We start from the raw sequence: 23,253 nt of genomic DNA on the forward strand, positions 1-23,253 counted from the left end.
TATGAAAGATTATTAATTTTACTTAGTTCAGTGCAACTTTTATTGAGCAGATGTGTACTCTAGGAATCCTAAGTGTCCCCAAATCTTGGCCTCATTTTTATATGTGGTAGCATTTCTCAGGCAAGGCATAGCAAATGGAAAATTGCAATTCAGAATAGAAAATAAAGTTTTCTTGAAAGGCTGATGGATAGGGTACCAAGACTATTCACCTTATTTTCTTGTCTGGCTGGGGTGGCTCCTGTTATAGCTATCTCCTTAGAAGACTATGGGGAAACTTTCCACAATTTCCCACTGGCCAGAATTTACTTGGAATGAGAGTTTCTGAGAAGCCCCTTTGGTCAGGGATAGAAAGATCCTGATGATTCACTTTGTGTGGAACTGAAAATTGGATCTCTGGTAATAAGATGGGACATATGTGATCTTCACACAGTTTCTTCCTCATATATTTTCTATACTCCAAAAATGAATCCAACATGAAACAACAGTTTTAAAAATAGAATATGGCCTTAACTGTATTGTACATAATACTGATACTCTTATTTTGAGGAAAGATAGGAACTTTAAGTACATTCTGGTTTTCATTCTATACTGTCAAAATGGCAGCTCTACAAAGGGAGTGTTATTACTCAGTGTCTGGAAATTTCTATCTGAAAACCATATAACCTGAGGAAAATTCTTATTTCTCCCAATTTTTATGTATTTAATGATACAAAAATTTATAAAACATGTACCGCTAACTCAAATTTCCTTATTAAAGGGAAGAAAGATCTTCCAGGGTCTCCCTTGATATCAAGCTGATAGATGATGGGTATGGGGACCAAACAACTTCACAGTACACATTCCCTGACTCTGAGACTACATACATTTTAAATAGTTAGTTTTGGCAGTTAACGATCAACAGAGGTGAAGAGTGAGCTGAATCAGGTATAACTTAGTGCTTCAAATGTGTGAACTTTCAACCAAGTTAAAAGACAATGCCACTTTTTCCAAGCATCCAGCAGGGCCCCACAACTTTCTATTGAGCTTACAGTCTCAACTCCCAAACCCAGGCCCTAAGGCAGCACTGTAGTGCTGAGCAGGAATTAAAGATGTTCAGCCCATAGTCACCAATATGTGTGGGTTTCTCTTCATTTCTGAAGCCCTGAAATCATGAAAAGGAAATCTTGTGGGAGCAATTTGTTTTTCCAAATACAAGACTTTGATGTGGTCAAAAGAGGAAGAATTGAGGAGGAAGAGTTATCTGATCTGGACCAGAAATAATCCTGTAGGTGACAATGAGAAGTACTAACCTATTCTTTAAAAGACAGCTCACTTTCCACTTGTACAGACCTCTACTGCTATACCCCAAACCCTTTATCCAACTCTACTGGCAATTACCTACAGATAGCATGTGGATGGTGAGTAAAGTATATTCACTTGAAGAAATAGTGCACAAATATTCTGTACTGTCTGAAGGGGTAAGATCTGTCAAAGTCAGAGAAGTCACTCATTTATGAGAATCAAGGTCATTGATGATTGTGTTTTGTGAGCAAGCCAGGAGAGAGGAAGTCCCCCTTTCCACTCTGGACCATGGAACTCTGAAGTCTTGATTCAGTAGAGAAAAAAAATCACTGATAACTTGACATAAAAGTGAAATGTGATCATTTTGCATTTTCCAAAAGCCATCTAACAACAGAACAAGAAAAGAAACATCAATGAAGAGAAAATTGTTGAACAAGCTTTCTAAGTTACACTTAGCAGGGAATGAATGTTGTAATATTGATATATTTGGAAATACCTTTTTGAAAAGCAATTAGGTATTTGTGGCTGTAGAGTTTCATAAAAAGAAAAGCTTTATTGACACGATTCTAAGTTTCTTTAGTCCAAGGTTACTTTAGGCCTTCAAAGAGGGCTAAGCTTGGGCCAGCTGGGGAGATAATGCATCTGCGTATGACCAGAGAGTAACACAGGAATGCTGATACCTCTTACTAGCTATTTAATTCAGTGTTCTTCTGTTAGCCCCTCAAATGCTGCTATTCCCCAGGTCTCCTCTGGTTACTTTATCTACTACCTAGTGGTCCCTGGTACTTCTATGTTCTCAACTACTTATTTCTCTATCTAGAACAATTCCCTTTTTGTGCATATACGTACTACATTTCCAACTCTGCACAAGGAATCCACATTGGAGTGGGATCTTTTAGAAAGAATATTATTTTAAAAAAAAAGAAAGAAAGGGTATTATTGACTTGCCTCTCTGGTTCCATTCTGTCATTCTTGCTCTGTAGGCTGACTTGTATGAAGTGCCATGGATTGTTCCATGGTTCGAATTCTACCTGAGAATGATGCTACAGCAAAAATTGTTTTAAAGACAAATCCAGGATTTCAGATTAATGATGCTTTTAAATCCTTCTTTGACTCCATCCTACATATAGGACCATCTATTTCAGGCTCCTTAGAAAAGTGTAGAAGTGTTTTTGCCTCCCTCTCCAGGTTTACCCCTTGATCTCCTAGTTTCACCCTGAACTACCTCATACTTACACAAATCCAGGCAAATTTTACTCCTGTATGCTTTTGACTTGGAGTGTCTATGATCTCCTGGAATCTCCTGACACACTTAAAATTCTACCCTTGTGCAACTTCCTTAAATGTGCGTTCTGTAACAACTCCGCACATACCTCACCACAGTGAGTAGAAACACCCACAACCTTTGTGTGCTACATTCCCAGTTTGGTCTTATTAGTAGGCATCTGTACAAGATGCCATGGATCCAGAATTGAGCATGAGTTCACGTTAACGTTCAGCTGTCTGAGAGCAAGGACACTTGATGTTCAGTTTAAAGAACTAGGGCTTCAGATATTCAGTTCTGAATAAACATGAGAAATGACTATTTTCAAAAAAAAATTTACAATTTAATATTAACATTTCAACCCTTCCCCCATGTCTCTGTTGCTGCCTGGCTGATGGCAAGTGAACATTAAATGACTGACTTTAACACTAGAGTCAGGTAAAGGTGACGAGTCATTCATAATATTGTAATTTGTTGGTAAATATTTTGAAACTATGAAATCCTGGGGAAGAGAAATCTGAAAAGAATAGCTAACCTCCACTCTTCCTACATAGGAGAGATTGACAGAAAAAATTTTGTTCTGCTTCTAAAAATATGAAGCAATTCTCTCTGGAATTAGATTGGGACATGTCATTTTTCTTCCCATTAATATTTTCATAAGCAGGTTATAGAGCGACCAGAGTTTCCATTTGTTCAAATCTTTGGAAAGAAGGGTTGGAACCCGATTCTGTGATAGAGGTTTGGGTAAAGATTAACTGACAAATACTATGTAAGAGATTAAATTACAAGCAATAATATCATTAGTTTTTTGTTGTCGTTGTTGAAATATTGGGAAGAATTGGAGGTTGTAAGCTGCTAAGAGACAAGTATTCCTTCCTTTTCCTTTGCACATTAAAGTGAAATGCACATAGAAAATCCTGTCTAGAGGATGAACAACACACACAGTGATAGTCATGGAAAAATTTACTACTTTCCATTTCACAAATATTTTCATTTGATTAAAAAACATCTGGTAATTTCATCAATGAGTAACTTAGGCTCAGATTTTAAAATAATTATGTAAAGTAATGAATCCAGTAAAGATTAGCATTGCCACAGATATATATTTTTTTTTGTAAAAGCTATCCCTAAGACCTTCCAATCAGTGACATAGCACTTGTACTCAGAAAGTCCGACAAACCCACCTTCCAATCAGTCTTCCATCACCCTGTCCATCTTTGCATCAGCAATTAATTTTCAATAGCACGTTAATAAGATGAATTTGATCCTGTGATATTGAATGAAGTGATAAAGGATCCCAATACCCAATTTCTTCCGTATTGCTTTCTGAGATGGATGCATTGTCCATTCTCCACATAATATGTGAAAGAGGATAAACAATTAACACACTACATACCAGGAAGCTGTTCGTGTTCCTCTTTTCATACTGCATCACAGGTGCGAAGATAGCTTTGCAGGAGAAAGATGGGCACATGAAGGACTCTCACCATCAGCTTCTTAGACCATCTGTGCAGAAATCACTTTTATGCCCTTGCAGTGAAAACCTAGTTTTTAGGAGCAAAACTTGGCAGTTTCTGAAATGAAAACCAAAAACTCTAGAATTTTCAGATAGTGTCCTTATCCAGAAGGAATGAGAAAGAACACGCATGGGTACACAGCAAATGGAAATCTCTATTTTCTAGGATCTTAGCTGACAAAGAAATCTGAAGGTCTCACTGAGCAAGCAAAATGTGGGAATCAGACTCTATAAACTAGAGTTCATGCACAACTCTGAACTCTTCAGATACTTATTCAGTCTATTTGATTCTGTTTACACATAATCCTTAGATTTCTGAGTCAAGGTATAAAGCAGCTAAATTAAGCAAAGGAAAAAGGAACTAGTTGTGGATAAAATAACCTATTAGGTAGAAAATACACCCATGATATATAATGCTATCAACTATTATAGATTATATGGAAGCATACCTTGGAGATATTAAGTTCAGTTCCTGACTACTGTAGCACTGTAAATATCACAATAAAGCAAGTCACATGAATATTTTTGCTTCACAGACTTATAAATTTTATTTTATCATTATAGCACAGTTTTAAGTATGCATAGCATTATGTCTAAAAAAACCAATGTACATACCTCAATTAAAAATACTTTAGTGCTAAAATCGCTAATACTCTCCAGAACAATCACATCAGCAAGCTGGTGAAGGGTCAATATTGATGACACTGACTGATCAGAGCGGTGGTAGTTGAAGGATGGGGTGACTATGGTTATTTCTTTAAGTAAGACAACAATGAAGTTTGCTTCCTCAATTGATTTCCTTCACCAAAGATTTTTCTATAGTAAGTGAAGCTCTGAAAGAATTTCACACACAATAGAACTTGTTTCAAAATTGGAGTCAATCCTCTCAAACCCTGCTGCTGCTTTACGTTTCTGTAGTACTCTAAATTTCTTGTTGGATTGAGACATCTAAAATGATGACTCCTTTCCAGAAGGTTTCCAATTTCATTTTCCCAGATCGACTAGAAAAAAAAAATCACTATCTGTGGCAACTATAGCCTTTCAGAATGTATTCCTTAAATAATAAAGCTTGAAAGTTAAAATTACTCCTTGATTCATGGGCTACTAAATGAACATTTTGTTAGCAGTCACGAAAACATGACTGTTTAGGCCTGTCTTGGCACAAACTCCATCTGAGCTTTTGGGTAACAAGGTATATCATCAATGAATAGTAAGGTCCCCCCCCCGCCCCCACCCCAGATCTGAAGATTGAACTCAGGGCTTTGTGAATGCTAAGCAAGCACTCTGCTACTGAACTAAATCCCCAACCCCTTAATGGTAAGATTTTGAAATAGATTTTTTTTCTGAGAAGTTCAACAGTGGGCTTAATATTTTCAGTAAAGTATGTTCTAAGCATGTGAAACCAGATATGGTTGTTCCATTTATAAAGTACAAGAAGAACAAATTTACTATGATTCTTAAGGGCTCTAAGATTTTTGGAATGATAAATGAGCATTGATTCCCATCTCAAGTCCTCAGCTGTATTATCTCCCACCAAGAGAATCATCCTGTCCTTTGAATTCAGGGGTTATTTTTCCTCTCTACCTACGAAATTTCTAGATGGCATCCTCTTGCAATACAAGGTTGTCTCTTCTGTGTTGAAAATCTGTTGTTCAGTGTGGCCACCTTTATCAATGATCTCAGCTAGATCTTCTAAAAAAACTTATTTTCCTTTGTACTTTAATGCTATTAGATACAGATTTTTTTCCCCCTGTAACCTCATAAACTTTTGCAAGCTTCAAGTTTTTCTTCTGCAGCTTCCTTACCTTTTTCAATCATAGTAGAATTGGAGAGTTAGGGCCTTGTTTTGGATTAGACTTTGGCTTAAAGTAATGTTGTGGTTGGTGTGATTTCTATCCAGACCATTAAAACTTTCTGCACACCATCCATAAAGGAAGTTCTGCTTTCTTATTCACATGTTCACTGGAATAATACTTTCACTGGCAAGTTTCCCTTGAGAACCTTCCATCTACATTCACAGTTTAGCTGTATGCTGTAGAGTTCTGACTTTAGGCCCATCTTGGCTTTTGACATGTCTTTCTCACTATTTCTAGCTAAAGACAATGTGAGAAACATTCAACTCTTCCTTTCATGTGAACACTTGGAGGCCATTGTAGGGTTATTCATGGGCCTAATTTAAGATTGTTGTGTCACAGGGCAAAGGAAGGTCCAAAAGAGGGAGACACACATAAGAATGGTCAGTGGGTGGAACAATCAGAAAGTGCATGCCATAGGCCAGTTAGAATCACCTTCATAGGGACATGCTTTGTAGGATCTCAGAACAATCACAATAGTAACACCAAAGATCACTGATCATGGATCACCATAACAGATACAATGATAAAAGTTTAGATGAAAAATTTACCAAAATGTGCAGACAGGAAATGAGTACATGCTTTTGGAAAAATGGTGCCAACAGGCTTCATTAATGCAAGGTTGCTATGAACCTTCAGTTTGAAAAACTGTAACATCTGAAAAACAAAATAGAGTGAAATGTATGCAGTATATTGTAGTATGCCTGTAATATACTGTGTGAATGATTAGAAGCCCCAATAATAGACCACAGCATCAATAATCCTTAAAATAAGAATTAAAACACATGAATCTTTGCTTTTCATTTACTTTGTTCAATTCAGATTGAATCTGTTTGAGTCAATTTAACCATGAAAATGGGCAACAATATGTTGACTAGGTATAGTATAGCTATTACAGAGAAAAGTGTACAATATGGTAACTTCATTTTATAACAAAGATCTAATTTGGATAAAACAGTGGTTTATTCATCCTACTGGCAGAAATATTTAAGATTGATAATATTCAGTGCTGATAGGACTAAAAAGAAAATAGATACTCTTATGCTGCTGATGTCAGTAACATTAAAATCTTACTTTTCAGAAAACTTCAGAATATTAAACAGAACTATAAAGATGTTGTTCCTAATGACACCCTTTGTCATGAAAAAAAGCACTGGAAATCCCTGGATATCCAACAATAGGGAAAATTGCTATGTCAATTATATCTAAACGATGAGACACCATGCATTAAAAGATAATGAGATAGATGTGCAGAAATTGACTTGAAAGAAAGTCCCTAGCATGTTAATTTAGGGGAAAAAAAACCTTTCAGAATATCATTGAATCAAGTCGTTGAGTTTTACAAAACCTCACATGAACACTCACCTCCCATCTCGAGCAACACCTTGTTTGTGATATGCCAAGTTTCTGTTCCCACATAGCAGACATAAATTCCTTCATCCAGAAGGCTTAATCTTCTCAGAGGCATTCCCATTGTGAATCTCACTATGGAAGAGGGATGTCCCTTTTGCATATTTGGGATGTTTTTCCACCTGGTCACCGTTTTTTTTGTAGTAACTGTGCACACTGTGATTATCTTGATTCTTCCAGTGAATTACAATGTTGAGCTCACTCTCAAATGAGCAAGGAAGAATTGTATCTTCATCACATCTTCCAATGGCAATTTGCTCATTCTTATTACCAAGGTGATTGAAGAAAACTGAATAGAATATCTAAAACCAAGAACAGAGATGGTTGAATGAAGTGAATTAGTGATGGAACTTGTCAAAGATTATGTCAGGCCTATCTGGAAGAAATTTCCTAGCTCAGCAGCCTGATCATTAACAGACCAACTTGTAAAGAAACCCTGTCTGATTGTTAGAAGCAAGTCATGAAGTTCTGTGTTTGAGTTTTATCCATTTTCATTGAATGTCTTGTTTGATTTGATGTAACTGACAATTGATAACTTTCTAAAGCATGGGTGCACTAGTCTGCTGCCCACTTGATCAATAATCTCATCTTTCCACCAATCCTGGTCTGCTCTAGTACTGGAAAATGTGTGTGTGTGTGTGTGTGTGTGTGTGTGTGTGTAATTTTAAAAGACTCCTATTGATTTTCATTCCTGGAACATAGTCACTTTTAACACCTACTGTAACAACTATAAGTTAGTTTATCCAGATAGCTAGAGCCAGAGGGCTCTAATAGTGGAAACAAACAACTTGGTTGGATCTTAAAATATTTGGAGTATGTAGAAAACAATGCTGGATCCAATAATCTGCCAGAAATATTTGTATACTATTCCCAAGTAGGGGAGGACATGGGAAGGAGAAATCCAAAAGGAGAAATGAAGTGACTTATTTCGACTTTGGGACAACTCTGAAGATATCCTATGGGAGAGTAAAAGCAGAATTGAGGGAAATTACTCTAGATATAAATTTGGAATTCTAATCTTCTTCATTTACATGTTTCTATCATTTTTCTATTAATTTCAGTTGTCAATTTCTAGTAATAACAAAAGGTCTTTGCAAAGAAAACATAGCTAGACACTCCATATCACTCAAAAGATCATATAGCTCCTTTGACCAATTCACAAAATAGTTAAAATAGATCTTGTGTTTCTCTGAGGAGTCTATATTAAGGTGGGAAAAAGCCTTGTTTTGTGGACAATGGAGTATATTCCTTTGAACTTTGGTCAAGGGCACCCAAGATGGAAGAATTGGGTGCTCAGGGAATCTGCCACAAAGTCTTTTTTCTCTGCCCACTCCTCTGGGGCTCTTTCTACTCTGCCATGTTCCACTTTTCTTCCTCAAAGAGCTAGTTCTCTGTAGAAAGCTAGAGAGGTTTTGAGAAAGAAATGGAACGTGGTAAAGAAAAGGATTGATTATTAATCTCCCTAATTGCTCACCATACCTAATATTTCATTGGATAATTAAAAATGCCTATCACAGAACCTAGAAAGCTCATAATGCCTCCTGACAAATAGTAAGTACCATATTTGCACTTAGAAAAATCAATTAACAAGGAGCAGTGGCACACACCTGTAATTCCAGCAACTTGGGAGGCTGAGGCAGGAGAATCACAAGTTTGAGGCCAGCCTTAGTAACTAGATATACCCTGTCTCAAAAAATAAAAAAGTGACCAAGTAAACTAGTCCTGAATTCAAACCTCAGTACTGAAAAAAATAGAGGACTGGGATGTGACTCAATTGTAGACACCCATGCATCACCACACACATACACATTCTTGATATTCTAGTGATTTTATTTCTAGTAGCAGATAACAAATTAGATAGACCCTTACTTAGAGTAGACTAAAGAGTATGATTTTTAATCTTTCTGCAGATTTCTAGACTGTTCCCTGTTTTTTATTGAATCATCATTTAGGAAAGTTCACAATGCTACAGAGAAAATATAGACTGAATGTTCCTCATCCAAAAATGCTTGGGACCAGAAGTGTTTCAAATTTTTTCAGATTTAGAATATTTACACATACATAACTGTAATGGGACCCAGACGTAAACACACAATGTTTTGCATACACCATATGCACAGTCTGATGTAATTTTATACAATATTTTCAGTGCACCTGCATTTTAACTGACCTGTAAAGGTTAGGTGTGGAAATTTACATTGTACCATCATGTCAGTGCAAAAAGGTTTTAGATTAGGAATGCACCATCTATAGCCACTTTGCATTTTGTGTTCATGTTCCTAACTAATGATACAAATAACTAGCACTTGTATTATAAAAGCAGTTACCTCGTAGTCCATTCAGATGGTATGAGAAAGACAGCACTGACTATGCCTTCATGTCTTGGGGAGGTCACATTAGTTAAACTATTGAAGAGAAGCAAAGAACGTTATGGATTTTATGTGAAAAAAAGGAACTGGAAAAAATTTGCATCTGACTCTAGGAGATTAAACTATTGAATATTCACACAAATAATTTCTTGTCATTAATTAAACATGATATTTTAAAAGTTCAATGACAGGGAAGTTCTTAATGTTATAGGAAAGAAACCAGATTATGATATAACTTTTCAATAGCATAGTCCCTTCATTAAAAGCATACACATTGCTGAATACAGGGCACTAACAAGATCTGTCACTTATACAGTAGGGTTTTGACTCTGAAGAGCAGGTTTCACATCTGGAGTAGTGTCTGCTATCTGGTGAGTGCTGAAATGGCTATTGAATAGATAGATTCAGTATTGATTCAAAGAGGTTCTCTAGTTTTGCTCTTCATAAAGCTTTCTACAATGGACATATTGCTTTTATAGTAGAATATACTAAAAGAAAATTCAATATCAAGTGCAACAATGTTAACTGTGGGATTGTTTGTAATCACACATACAAAACAGAGGAAACCTGGAAACAGATGTCCAGCACTAGTGTCAACCACAGGCAGTCATTCAAATCATGGTGGACCGAGAGCTTTTCAAAACTCAAAGTGAGAAGATGTAGAAGGCAGAACAGGCACACATACAATAAAGTTTCAAGTGAAATGGTGATTGATTTTCTTAGAGTAAAATTTAATTGTAATTTCATCACCTAAGAAATAACTTGTTTAAAGAATAACATAATTTGTTTTAAAATCTTAAACAAAATTTTAAAGAAATCATTTGGCAGTCCTACCACTGAAGGAATACGTTCTAAATCTGTTGTAAGATATGAGACTTTAAAATGATAACCGAGTATCCCAGAAAGTAAAACTAGACTCTCAAAATAAAACCTGGTGATTTATAGTTTCATGTTCACATTTTAAATATTAGAATAATGTAACGTATAACCTTAGAAAGCTTTTTCAATTACCATATTCTATCAGACATATGTCTACATGAAAACATTTGCAGTATAACAAAAGTTTCCACTAATAGTCAAGTATTTTAGCTATGCTCGGAAAGGGATGGAAACTAAGTGAAAACTGTTAAAATAGCATTTTTCTGGGCTGGGGATGTGGCTCAGGTGGTAACACGCTCGCCTGCCATGCACGGGGCGCTGGATTCAATCCTCAGGACCACATAAAAATAAAGATGTTGTGTCCACCGAAAACTGAAAAAGATCAATATTAAAAAATTCTCTCCTCTCCAAAAAAATAGCATTTTTCTTTTATATTTATTTCTACAGATGTATTTGCAAATATAAATGTATCACAACAATCATCTCTGAATGGGACAATTATAAATGGTAAACTCATTTTCTTAGTATGAAAATAATCTTAATCCTAGACTCTTCCCAAGCAAAATTAATTGAAATAATCTTGTTTAACTTTGGCACATTCTTTGTCCACTTTCCTATGAAAACTTTACATTCCTGCTCCCCAGGACTCCAACATTTGCAACCTTCTCAATTGCCACTAGCCCAGTTTACAATTTCCCTCAGCTAATATTCTTGTTTCATCAATTAGTTTTGATTAGTTATGGATGCCTTTGTCTCACCACCAATTCAAACCATTGGCCACTCTTCCTTTCTGCCCTTATCTAAGGCCAAGTTCTTCACTGTGCTCTATATTTCATACATTTATGTATTCCAGAAATGTCCTTGCAATTATTTCCTCTCGACTTCATCAGGTTCTATTAGATCAACTCGATAAGCACCAATGCTCCAATATTGCCCATCTTAAGAGCATGAGAGAAAAAAAAAATCATGCTGACTCTTGATTAAATAGCTTGATTAAATTCTCCCTTTACAGTCTCTTCTCAGTTCACTCTGAGCTCTTCCCTGTAGGACATACAAAACTGCCTATGTCAGTATCACCAAAAACTTTCCTGATGCCCCAAATAGCAGTTATCATCTGTCATCTTACTCCACATCACAGTAGCACACAACTATCAGCTTCCTCATGTAAGATTCTGCTCCTGGTTTCCAAAACACCACATTGTATTTTTTCCTTTCTTACTGCTGCTCCTTAGTCCTTATTAGTTCTCCTCTCATTGCCTTGTTTATGTGGAAATACAGAATGTTCCCTGGGCTTCTATCTTCTCTCTCTATGCTCTCCTTAGGCAAGTTCCTTTATTCCATGACTGAGTGCCCTCTCTCCATCAAGAATTTTCAAGTTTATCTACTGAGTCGAAGTCCTATATTCAATAGCTCATTAGGCCTGCGCTACCCAGACATCACCAAGTAAGCACAAGCCCTTGCTCTCTGTCCTACTCCTCAACAAGACAACAATCATCACACCCTTCCTCCAGTCTTCATCTAACTGGCACCAAATTCTTCCAGTTGTTTAGACCAGAAATTGATCTTGATTTGTCCATTCCCATGTGCCCCGTATCTAATCCATGAACTCATCTTTTATTTGTCCACATTTCTCCACCCTGTTACCATGCTGATGCAAAGCCACTATTATTTTCTTACACGGATATCTAAAAATAGGCATCTGGTTGATTACTCGTTTTGTGCTCTTGCCTCCTTACAATCTATCATCAACACCACAGTCAAGAGCCATACTTTTAAGACATAAGTCATTCTATGACATTATCCTAATTAAAATCCCTCCAGTAGCTTCCTACCACAATCATTGTGAGATCCAAATTCTTAACCCTATCCTAACCAAGCCTCACACCCATCCTCTGGCTCCTGGTCCAGCCTGCTTCTTCAACCTCTCCACAGCAGCCCAGACATTCCCAAAGGCTTGTGAACACAAGTGCTCCACTTCACAGGTCAGCCTAGGCATGAGCTAAAAATTGGGTCCTTGAGACGATTTAATTCATGTATTTTAGATAAAATGACAAATTACAGTAACCTACTTATCTAAGCTAAAGTACCATGAATTTAAAAAAAAAAAAGATGCTCAACCTCTTCTACACAAAGGCTTGATTTAGCACTGTTGAAATAATTTCAGCATTCAGTTAAGTGAGGCAGTTAATGAGTATTTGGCCCTATTTTTATTCCTGTTTTATTTTAAGACATTTATTTTTCCCCCCTCAAAGTACCAGAAATCTTCCACCTTAGTCTAAACTGAACTTATACAAGTTGCAATCAGCATGCTTACAAAAGGGTTCAAATGTTAGAAGCATCTTGTTCTGGTACATTTTGGCTGGATTCCAGATGTGAAGGAGAAAGGCAAAGAGGCAGCCGCTAATGAACATGACTAAAGGAAATCCAGATGCTAAAACTAATCAGTAGAGAAAATTGAAGCCATTTTCTACAAACATAAGAACAGAACAGTTACCCCATACCCATCTTAATAGCCACAGACCAAACTGACAGGCATCATCAGCACTTATTGTGAATGATACACGTCACTGTAGGTTGGGTCCTATTCTCAAGCCAGTACATTGGTGATACTTGAGGTTAGTCCTTGCCTCATAACCACTGATGTACAACTGGCCAGAGCCACAGAGCAAGTCAGTGATCTTTTTTGAAAAGGAAATGTTCCCAGTCACTTGTACCTTCAAGCCAGTGCACAAATGTTCTGAATTCCTTTGAGGAAAAGCAGATTCCACTGCACTCCATTCTCCTCTGCATTGTTTTTAAATTCATCGCCTCTTCACGGTGTTCATGGCACTAAGCCAATTTGTGAAAGAAATGGGAACAGAAGGAAAACTCTTTGTATCATCCTGGGAATTTCTCTTTAGCATCCGCTTAGAGTTTAATAGGATTAACTTTGTTTAGACAAAGAAAGAACAAATGAATGAGGTAAGGATTACCTTTTCTTTACTTGAAATATCTCCCTGATGTTTTACAGTGAAATTCTACCACTTAAGAGAATTCTTATATTGCACTGAAACTTTGAATTTCTAGAAAGCACTGTCTTTGTTTCTTTGTTGTGGGAAACCAGGCGAAGAGTGCCGTGTGACGAATTTGGGGAAAGGTGCATAGGTTCAACTGCAGAGCAGCAAGAGTCAAAGAAAAGGGGGATGAAACAAGGAAGATGAAAAGCAGATAGAAGGTGAGAGTTACTGCAATTTCAGAACAGAAAACAGTCACTTGCTAACCCACAAGCTCTAAGAACCACAGCACCTCAAAATAATTCATCAGAGGAAGAGACCTAAAGGAGTTTCCCTGAAAGCGTCCCTACTGGTCAAAGTCTTCCCATGGTCAGAGTAACTATTTCTTCCTGGTTGTGTACTTGGCAACTTGGAACAGCCACTGTGGAAATGAGCTGCCATGCTCTCCTGGATGCCATTTTAACTCTATGGCACTTTGCATTGGAGTTTGGAAATAGAGCAGGGGAAACCACCGACTGAGAGCTGCCCTGGGTCTTGTCTGGACCCTGCAACAGCTCCCAGCATGGAGGGCACAATAGAAGACATGCTGGAACTTGCCTCCCCAAGGAACTGGGGTTAGGTGATGATATTTGGAAATGAGACAGTAGCATCAGAGTCTGGAGGTATCAGAGTATTCATTTTTCCCAGCCAGATTAGAGCCCAAGAGACAAGTGAGGCCGAGAAAATTTAGGATAGTTCATGAGTTGAGACCAATAAATGTAGATGTGTTTAAAATATCATTCATTAAATTTCTGATGTTTTGTTAATTAGTAGACAGCTAATCACCTGCCCAGATTCCCCGAAATTGCTTAAATTGGTACAGTGTTTATGAAAGCATTGCTCAGCAACTGCTACTGCTCACATACCTGCAGTCTTCTTCAGAGGATTGTGCTCAGATGATAGAAGAGGCAGATCTATCTAGAGTTATGGTCCCTCATGACTGCCTGCCACAGTGGTGGCTCCGAGCCAAGAAACACTGTGGTCTAGAGTTTTCCTGGGTTAAGGCTGAAACTTGACCTGAAGCCACATCCTTGCTTAGCTTCTTTCTCTGCTTTAACCCACTGCCCACACTTCCTGATAGATCTCATTACCTGTAAGAAGCCTGTCTCAGGTGGGGTTGGTTCCCCAGAAGTAGAGCCCAAGAAAAAGTACTTATGTAGAAAACCACACTTCCCAGGAGGGCCCAGGGCTGTTCTCAAACCACCCAAGACCATTTTATCACTCAGACGCCAACCACAAAATGCTTCTTTTTGTGCTGTATATAAGAGGGTATATAGCCAGATACAAAGTTTTCTTTTTACCCTAAACAAGAATGCTATAAAGCAGAACAAACCCCCACCCCCAAACCAAACAACACAACAGACAAAAGAAATTATCAGTTTTAACAAGGCAGGCACTAAATGACCAAAGACTCCACTAAGGGAAGTGTAGAGTGTGGGCAGATGGAAGCCCAAGGACTTCTGGGAAACAGGCTGCTTCTAGAAGAGAATGATAATGACTATAGCACCAAGTGCTCCAGGAAGCCAGTGGGCTGTTTCTAGACACTTCTACTCCCACCTGCTCAGGGTTTTATTAAATAATTTAACAAAATGTAGGTTAATTGAATAGGACAAGAACAAACAGGTTTTCTGCAACAACTAAGCTGAATAAGACGGATGCTTTGGAAAGGCTACACAACAGCAAGTCAAAGAAGAAGGGAGGGGGATCTGCTTTTGGATTAGGTGTGAAAGAGATAGTGGTGAATATTGAAAGCAAATTGTAAAGCTCTGGAAGGAGTTGGATATCTTCATGACAATTCAAATGCAAAGTTCTCTGAATATTTTCTCATAACAAAAACTGGAAATATATTATACATATAAGTAGTATGAGAAAGAAAATGGGGGAAAAAAATCAAACAGTGACCCCATACTCAGAACCAGACCTAAATTTCTCCCTTCCCCAAAACATAGAAAATGGATCGGCCTGTGTTTTAAGTTAATAAAATTCAAAATATAAGTATTCTATTTTTTAACTACCAGGTCTCTCTATGTCAGATATAAGGATTTCAACTGAAGTAATGAGTCATGAAAGATCTGAAATGGTACACCGAATTCTCACCACAGAAAATGTGGGAAGAAGTTTCCGTAACACAGAGGGATTAGCAGTGTACGGAGGTCAAAGAACCTGGGCAAGGCTGAAATAGGGTGCTTCCTTTCTTGTGGTTTAGGTTTATCACCTAATCCTGACATCAGAATTCCATCCCATGTGGGTCAGGGTTGTTACATTTAAATATATCTTGAATGGTAAGTGATCTATCTGGTGTTCCTTGTTGAGAGCCATCCATGGGCTATCCTGGGGACTACATGGGCAATGCAGCCTAGCCTAGTGAGTAGGAGAATCTGGTGTCTGGGAACTTCCAGTGGAAATCTCCTCTGGCCAAGACCGCTCAGACACATGGTGAGCCCTATTCAGCTCTGCCTAGTCCCATACAACACCAGAGATGGGGTGGCCTGATATATAGCCACACAGCCTCTCTGAGATGCATGTGACCTGGCAAGATGCCAATCAACCTGCTGACTGTAAGCTATCACGCAAGACTCCACCCCCTGAAACCTTATCCCTGCCTTTGATGTGTACCCCCTTAAATAAACCTTGGGAGCTATTTTTTTTAATTGTCCAGCTCTAGCTTCTGTGTGGACTGGATCTATCAGGTGCTCTACTTTAAAACTATAATTCTGACTCTGTCTTTTGTTCTTCACTAATTATTTCTGACTTATTTTCTCTGGTAGCTTCACCCTCCTGGACAAAAAGAAGGACCCCCTGACAAGTCTCCAGCAGCCTCCCCCATAATTCCTCATTTCCCAGTATGAGATCATTCCAATTCAATCCCCGTATCAACTTTTGAACTCCAGAAGTAAAAAATTCCTTGTATCTGCTTATCAAGGTATTGGGGTAGGTAACTTAATATCAGAATCAAGGATTTGGTGGGAAGAATAGGTAAAAAAACAATATTCACAAGAATCACTCGTAATTACATATACCATTTACAGTTTTTTTTTTATTAAGTTTGATTTATAATGCATAGTTGTTTAGAAATTATTTGTGCCTATATACACCTGAATTAATCTTCTATCTTTAGAGTTTAAAGCTCTTCCTAATGCAAGTGGATGGTACATAAGAAAAACTGCTGTCCTAGCTTCGTGAGTCATTTCCAAAGTGCATTGGTTATCATTTTTTTTTTTTTATCAGTGATGTTTCTGTACAGTTTAGGGTCAATTCTGCCAAATAACTGGTTTATAAAGCTCCATTGCTTTAGCCCTGTGCTCTCCTCATAATTCATTCCCAAGTTAAAACTCTAACATCTTCTGACTCTAAGAAACAAGAGAAAATGAAATACCTCAAATTTATCCTGACCTTCTGGGAAATAAGACCGAGTTTTTCTTTGTGTGTTACCCGACACTGTCATCCAGCAAGCTGCACGTATTTTCTGCCATTAAAAACACACAATGTGAACATCACCTATTGGTCATAAACTGTACCCGGATGAGTCAGACAGACAGCCCTTAACCTCAAAGGGCTCAGTCTAGTACTAAAAGACAGGTGGATTATGTAAACAAATAAATCATCATACAGAGACACAGGCAGCAATCAGTGCTCCCACCAGGGTCTGTTTGAGAGCAGAGAAAACACTGGTGCACTGGGGCAGTAGGGGGCAGGGGGCGGGGGGTGTTATTAAAGCTTCTCAAAACATCAGTTTTGATGGACCAGGAGAAACTATTCCACAGGAAGAGTGGAGACAATTAGGGGAGGGTAGATACTCGAGCGGAACGATAAAGCAAAGATGCAGCAGCAAGACAGCAAAAATCCAGGCAGGCCATGCAGACAGGAAAGATATACAAGGGATAGATTATGGTCCTTGTTATAGCCACAGTAAACATAGAAAGCTAAGAAACAAGCAAAAAACAAATAGAAAGCTAAAATTAAGGCAAGTTTACGTTTAGAAATATCTCATTGAGGAGATTATAGTGGTTGAATATAAGAAGCCAGGCAGTAAGCATTAACAAAGATTTTTTTTTTTAAAACAGGAAACCATTCAAAAGCAAGCTTAATAGTGTGAAATGGATAAAATGTGAAAGGAAGATGTGGCAGATGCTGGTGCCATTTCCCTGTGTTCTTGCTAACAGAACTCCTTCTCTGCCCCACGCAGGATGGGACCAGACTAACCAAAAGGAGAACTGAGTATCCAGAAAAGGTACATGAGATGACCTTGATGAGTTGAGGCTGGAGAGGGAGTCCTCTACATTTAGGAAAGAAGGATCTGGGGAAGTGACTATTGCCAAGTAATTTTGGATCTGGGATGAGAAGGGGAAGCCATTCTGAACCTCCCAATTTTCTGGGGAATTCAAAGTCCACTGATTGGCTATGTTTATATGACTGTTGGATGTTGGACTCCGATGTCTATGTGTTCACCTTTTCTTACTTCTATCTCTGAGCCCAAGGGAAGAAGTTGTTGCCAGCCTCTTAAATGGTTTGGAATGGTTTTGTTCAAACAAACTACTGAAATAAAACCCAGGGTGGTGACGGTGGTGGTGGGGGCTACTATTTAGACAATGTTTTGGACAATCATATGAATGAGACCTATTAGGATTTCTGTGGAAACGTGTTTGCTTATAAGTGAAATAGGTGCAAGAACAGGACTTGATTGCAAACCACTTCTACTTTTTGAGCCTTGATTTGATGACTGGAGCTGCAACAGCCATCTTACAGATGTGAGGAAATGAGTATGAAGGAAAAAAAGTCAACATAAAAAAAGAGCAGAAAGATGAAAGAATCTGGGTTTGTAATGACACAATTAAGTCCCTACTCCTACCTGTTCTAGTACCTCTATCATCAACTGTTAATTAAGTAGTACACTTTGAATTAGGTCTTCCGATGTCTCCAAAAAAAATTCCAAAGTAGCAAAATGAAAAGAAATTATGAAGAAAAATCGCCAAAGGAGAGTCTGGAACATACTAGGCTGTTTTTAATCCACATAAACAAATTACTATAAATTTTTCTCCTACCAAAAGTTCTGGGAAGAAGTCATGTTATCATGTTATCTTTTAAAGGTAAGAGATGTGCACTTGTATTTTAGGGGATTTTAAGAATAACGCTATAAAGTAGAAAAATAACTTCATAATATATAGCTCAGGCTTGAATATTTGTACAGAATGAATTTGACATCGCAAAACAATCACATGTGCTCCAATACCATAAATTTAGTGTTGAATTTATAAAATTAGTACTATAATAAGAACAATATAAAAGCTGTGACTTGGTGCATCGAGTATCAAATGCAGAGAACTTCAGCTTGATTTATTTGAACTGGTACGTTTGGTCCATTCATATAAACCAAGCAGCTCAGATGCACTAGGTAGCTCACACCCTTCTCAGTTCTGTTTGTTTCCAAGTTTAGACATTCTATGGAGCTTTCCAGATGGAGGCAAGTCACTGGCAAATTCAGGCAGAGAGGAAGGAGGGAGAAAGGGAGGGGGAACAGGCAGAGAAAAAGAGTGACATATAGGAAAAGAGGAATTTTATAAGTGAGGCATCTTTTCCCATCCCTCCATATGTTCTGGCAGTGAGATCCAGGCCCAGCACGATTCACTTTTGAAGGATGATTCTGTTTCTCCTTGTACCGACTTTCAGTCACTATCAAAAAATCAGCTACCGCCTTGAGAAATATGCCTCCTGTCCTTCTCTATCAAGCCAATCTTCTGATGATTCCTCCTTATCTCAATTTTGTCACCTATCTTTCCCTGGACCTGAGCCCTTCTCTCAATACTTGCACCCACTCAGAGACTCTAATTCCTACAAACACACCGAGTAGTATTCCTTGACCCTGTTGGTCCTTCGACTTAGATCCCAGTTCCCAACTACCTTTACTTTCTGAGTCTTGTCTGGGTCCATATCTACTGCTACTCCTCACTACATACTGTTAAACATCTTGTGGGAAGAGCACCCTCCTGCTGACGGAATGTGGCAGAGATGCCACAGAGCACAGAACTCAGGATGGCCTTCATAAAGAGGGTGATGAGACACCCAGCATCTGTCATTTCCTCTCCCCCATCAAGATCAACCCTCAAACAAGAAGGACTTTGCATAGTAGAGAATGGGTTTGCTGGAGTCTCCCCAAAATCCTCATAAATGCCACAGACACTTGAAGTATTTGTTGCTGGAGAAACCTGCCACCCTCAGAGTCCCCGAGAAGAGTTTGGGGGGCTTGAAGGGAGCCCACATTGCTCGATGCCCTAGAGAAATAGGGAAAGCACATCATGGATTAAACTAACTCAAGAAGATGCTGCACAGTGCCCGTGAGACTCCATGTTATAGCTTTTATGCTGCTGTGACCAAAAGACCTGACAAGAACAATTAGCAAAGGAAAAGTTTATTTGGGGGCTCACAGTTTCATAGGTCTTAGTCCAGAGATAGCCAAACTGCATTCCGCAGGACCCGAGATGAGGCAGAACATCATGGGGAAGTGTGGAGGAGGAAAGCAAGGAACATGGAAGGAAAACAGAGGAAAGCAAGCATGTACCAGGAAGCAGAGAGACACCACTTAAAAAGGACAAACTATATGTCCCCCAGGCACGCCCTCAGTGACCTATCTCCTCCAGCCATATACCATGCTATCAGGGGATTAATATACTGATTGGGTTAACGCCCATAACCCAATCAATTCACCTCTAAATTTTGTCACATTGTTTCACATATAGACTTTTAGGGGAACAACTAATATCTAAACCACAATACCTCATCTATGTATGATCTTGGCAAAGCAGCTAAATGACCTCATCTACACCCCTAGACCCCCTCAAAGCAACAGGGTGACTCTGTCCAATCACAGCCCCACACAGCAGCAAAGGAACCCTCCTTGGGCAATTTGGCTCATTCAGGCCTTACAAAGCAGCAGGTTGATCCACCCGAGTCACCTATGAAGGAAACACTGCAAACAATACCACAAAAGTAGTAAGCATCATTAGAGATTGCCGTAAACAAATGCACACCAACAAACTGGAAGCCCTGGAAGAAGTGAATGACTCTCTGAATACATAACCTACCAAACTGAGCCAAGACAACATACACATGAATAGACCAGTAACATTCAACAGCACTGAATCAGTCATTTAAAAATTCCCAAAAAGCAAAACCCATGACCAGATGGCTTTACTGCTAAATTTTACTAAACTTTTTAAAGAATAACACTAATTCTTCTCAAATGATTCCAAAACAGTTGGGAAGGAGGGAATTCTTCCAAACTCATTCATCTGGGCCAGTATTACCCTGATATCAAAACCACACAAGGACACAATGACAAAGAAAACTATAGCCCAATATCTCAGACAAACATAAATGCAAAATTCTCAACAAACTACTAACAAACTGAATCTCACAACAAGAATATATCATGATCAAGTGGGATTTAACCAAGGGATATAATTAAAGATTGTTCAATATAGGCAAATCAATAAATGTCATATCACACCAACAGAATAAGGGACAAAAACTATGATCATCTCCACATGTGCAGAAGTACTCAATAAAATTGGACAGCCTGTCATAAAAATAACCTTCAACAAATGTAGAAGGAATATAACTTAATACAATGCAGGCTGTATCTGACAAACACAGCCAACATGACGAGTGGGAAAAATCCCCATTATCTAGGACAAGACAAGGATGTTCACTATCATACTTTTATTTAAGAGGGTACTGGAAGTCTTCACACAATAATTAGGAAAGAAATGAAGAGCATCCAAATAAGAAAGAAGGATCTCGAATCATTCCTGCTTGTAGATGACATGACTTTATATGATTTTTTTAATTGAGGAAAAGCCTAACAAATCCACTAAAAACTATCAAAAGTGATAAATAAATTCAGTAAACTTTCAGGACACAAAAATCAACATACAAAAATGTTTCAGCTTTCTGTCACTACAAAAAAAAAAAAAAAACACGAACACAACAACAACAAAACCACTACCCAAGAAGATCAACATAAAAAGACAAAAGTGTTATTTTGGCTCACAGTTTTAGGGATTTCAGTCCCTGATCCACTGGCTCTTTTGCTTGGGGCCTGTAGCAGCACCTCATGGTGGGAACAAAGCCAAGAGGCAAAAGAGAGGGAAAGCCATCAGGCCCTAGGATTGCCCTGAGAGGATGGTGTGATATGACATATCCTAAAAGCCTCCCACACTCACCTTTTAAAGATTCTTCTACCTCTCAGTAGAACAACTGGTTGGACTAAAGCTTTGATAGATTTTTGGTGGACATTTAAGATACAAACTATAGCAAAAATCCAGTAGCATTTTCATACAGCAATAATGAACTTACTGGTAGAGACATCAAGAAAGCACATTCGTTCACAATGGCTGCACTTAAGCACTGAATACATTTAACCAAGAAAGAAAACAATTTTTAAAAGAAAATGACAAAGTGCTAATGAAAAAAACTGAAGAGGATACAAAAAAATGGAAAGACTATCTATTCATAGATTGAAAGAATAATATTAAATATCCATATTATCCAAAGAGCTTTCTTTACAGATTTGGTACAATACTTATCAAAATACCTATGACAATCTCCACAGAACTTGGAAAACAATTCTCAAATTCTTTTGGGACTACATGAGACCCCAAATAGCCCAAACCATCTTGAGCAAAAAGACAAAGCTAGAGGCATCAGAACACCTGAACTCAAAACATTACAAATCTACAGAACCAAAACAGCAATGCACTGCCAAACACTGACACACACAGTAGAACAGTAGAGAGAACCCAGAAATAAATCCATGCATCTGTAGCCAGATGATTTTTGTTTGGTTTTGTTATTGGGGATTAAACTCAGGAGCACTCAGCTACTGAGCCACATGCCCAGCCCTAATTTGCATTTTATTTAGAGACAGGGTCTCACTGAGTTGCTTAGCACCTTGCCATTGCTGAGGCTATACAGCCAATCGATTTTGACAAAGGAGGCCAAAACACTGGGGAAAGAACAGTCTCTTCAACAAATGATGCAGTGAGGAGCTGGATATCCACACGCAGAAGAATGAAACCAGACCCCTTCCTCTCACCACATCCAACAAAGTCGGCTCATAATGGATCAAAGGCCTACATGTAAGAACTGAAATTACGAGATGACTAAAAGAAAACACAGGGGAAACACTACAAGACATCAGTAAGGCAATGAATTTTTGGATAAGACTCTAAAAGCACTGGCAACAAAATCAAAAGAGACAAATGGGATTATAGCAAACCAAGAAGCTTCTGCAGAGTGAAGAAAACAATCAACAGAGGGATGAGAAAATCTGCAGAATGGGAAAAATGATTTTCAAACTATTTTTTTCAACAAGGAATCAATATCTATATAAAAGAACTCAAGAGAAAAAAAAACAATTTAAAAATGAGCAATGATCTGACCAGACGTTTCTCAGAAAAACATATACAAATGGCAAACAAGTCAATGAAAAAAAAAAATGCCCAATGCCACTAAGCATCAGGTAAATGCAAATCAAAACCACAATGAGATACCATGTGACCCCAGTTAGAATGGCTATTATTCAAATGACAAAAAAATTTAAAAAACTGGTAAGGAAGGAGAATTCTTATACATTATTGGCTTAAATGTAAAT

At 38.1% G+C, this 23,253-nt stretch overlaps 1 protein-coding gene across 1 annotated transcript; it reads right to left on the bottom strand.

Moving 5' to 3' along the window:
- Nucleotides 1–636: 636 nt before the first annotated feature.
- On the bottom strand, nt 637–19,532 carry Hhla2 (HHLA2 member of B7 family). Its single transcript, XM_078041180.1, is given in 7 exon segments — nt 637–1,732; nt 2,131–2,173; nt 3,752–3,824; nt 3,827–3,994; nt 7,280–7,374; nt 7,376–7,626; nt 19,446–19,532. Coding segments are annotated over 7 exon segments (1,086 nt in total). The 3' UTR covers nt 637–1,363.
- Nucleotides 19,533–23,253: the final 3,721 nt, after the last annotated feature.

The sequence above is a fragment of the Ictidomys tridecemlineatus genome, chromosome 3, assembly GCF_052094955.1.
Source record: "Ictidomys tridecemlineatus isolate mIctTri1 chromosome 3, mIctTri1.hap1, whole genome shotgun sequence".
NCBI classification, from domain to species: domain Eukaryota; kingdom Metazoa; phylum Chordata; class Mammalia; order Rodentia; family Sciuridae; genus Ictidomys; species Ictidomys tridecemlineatus.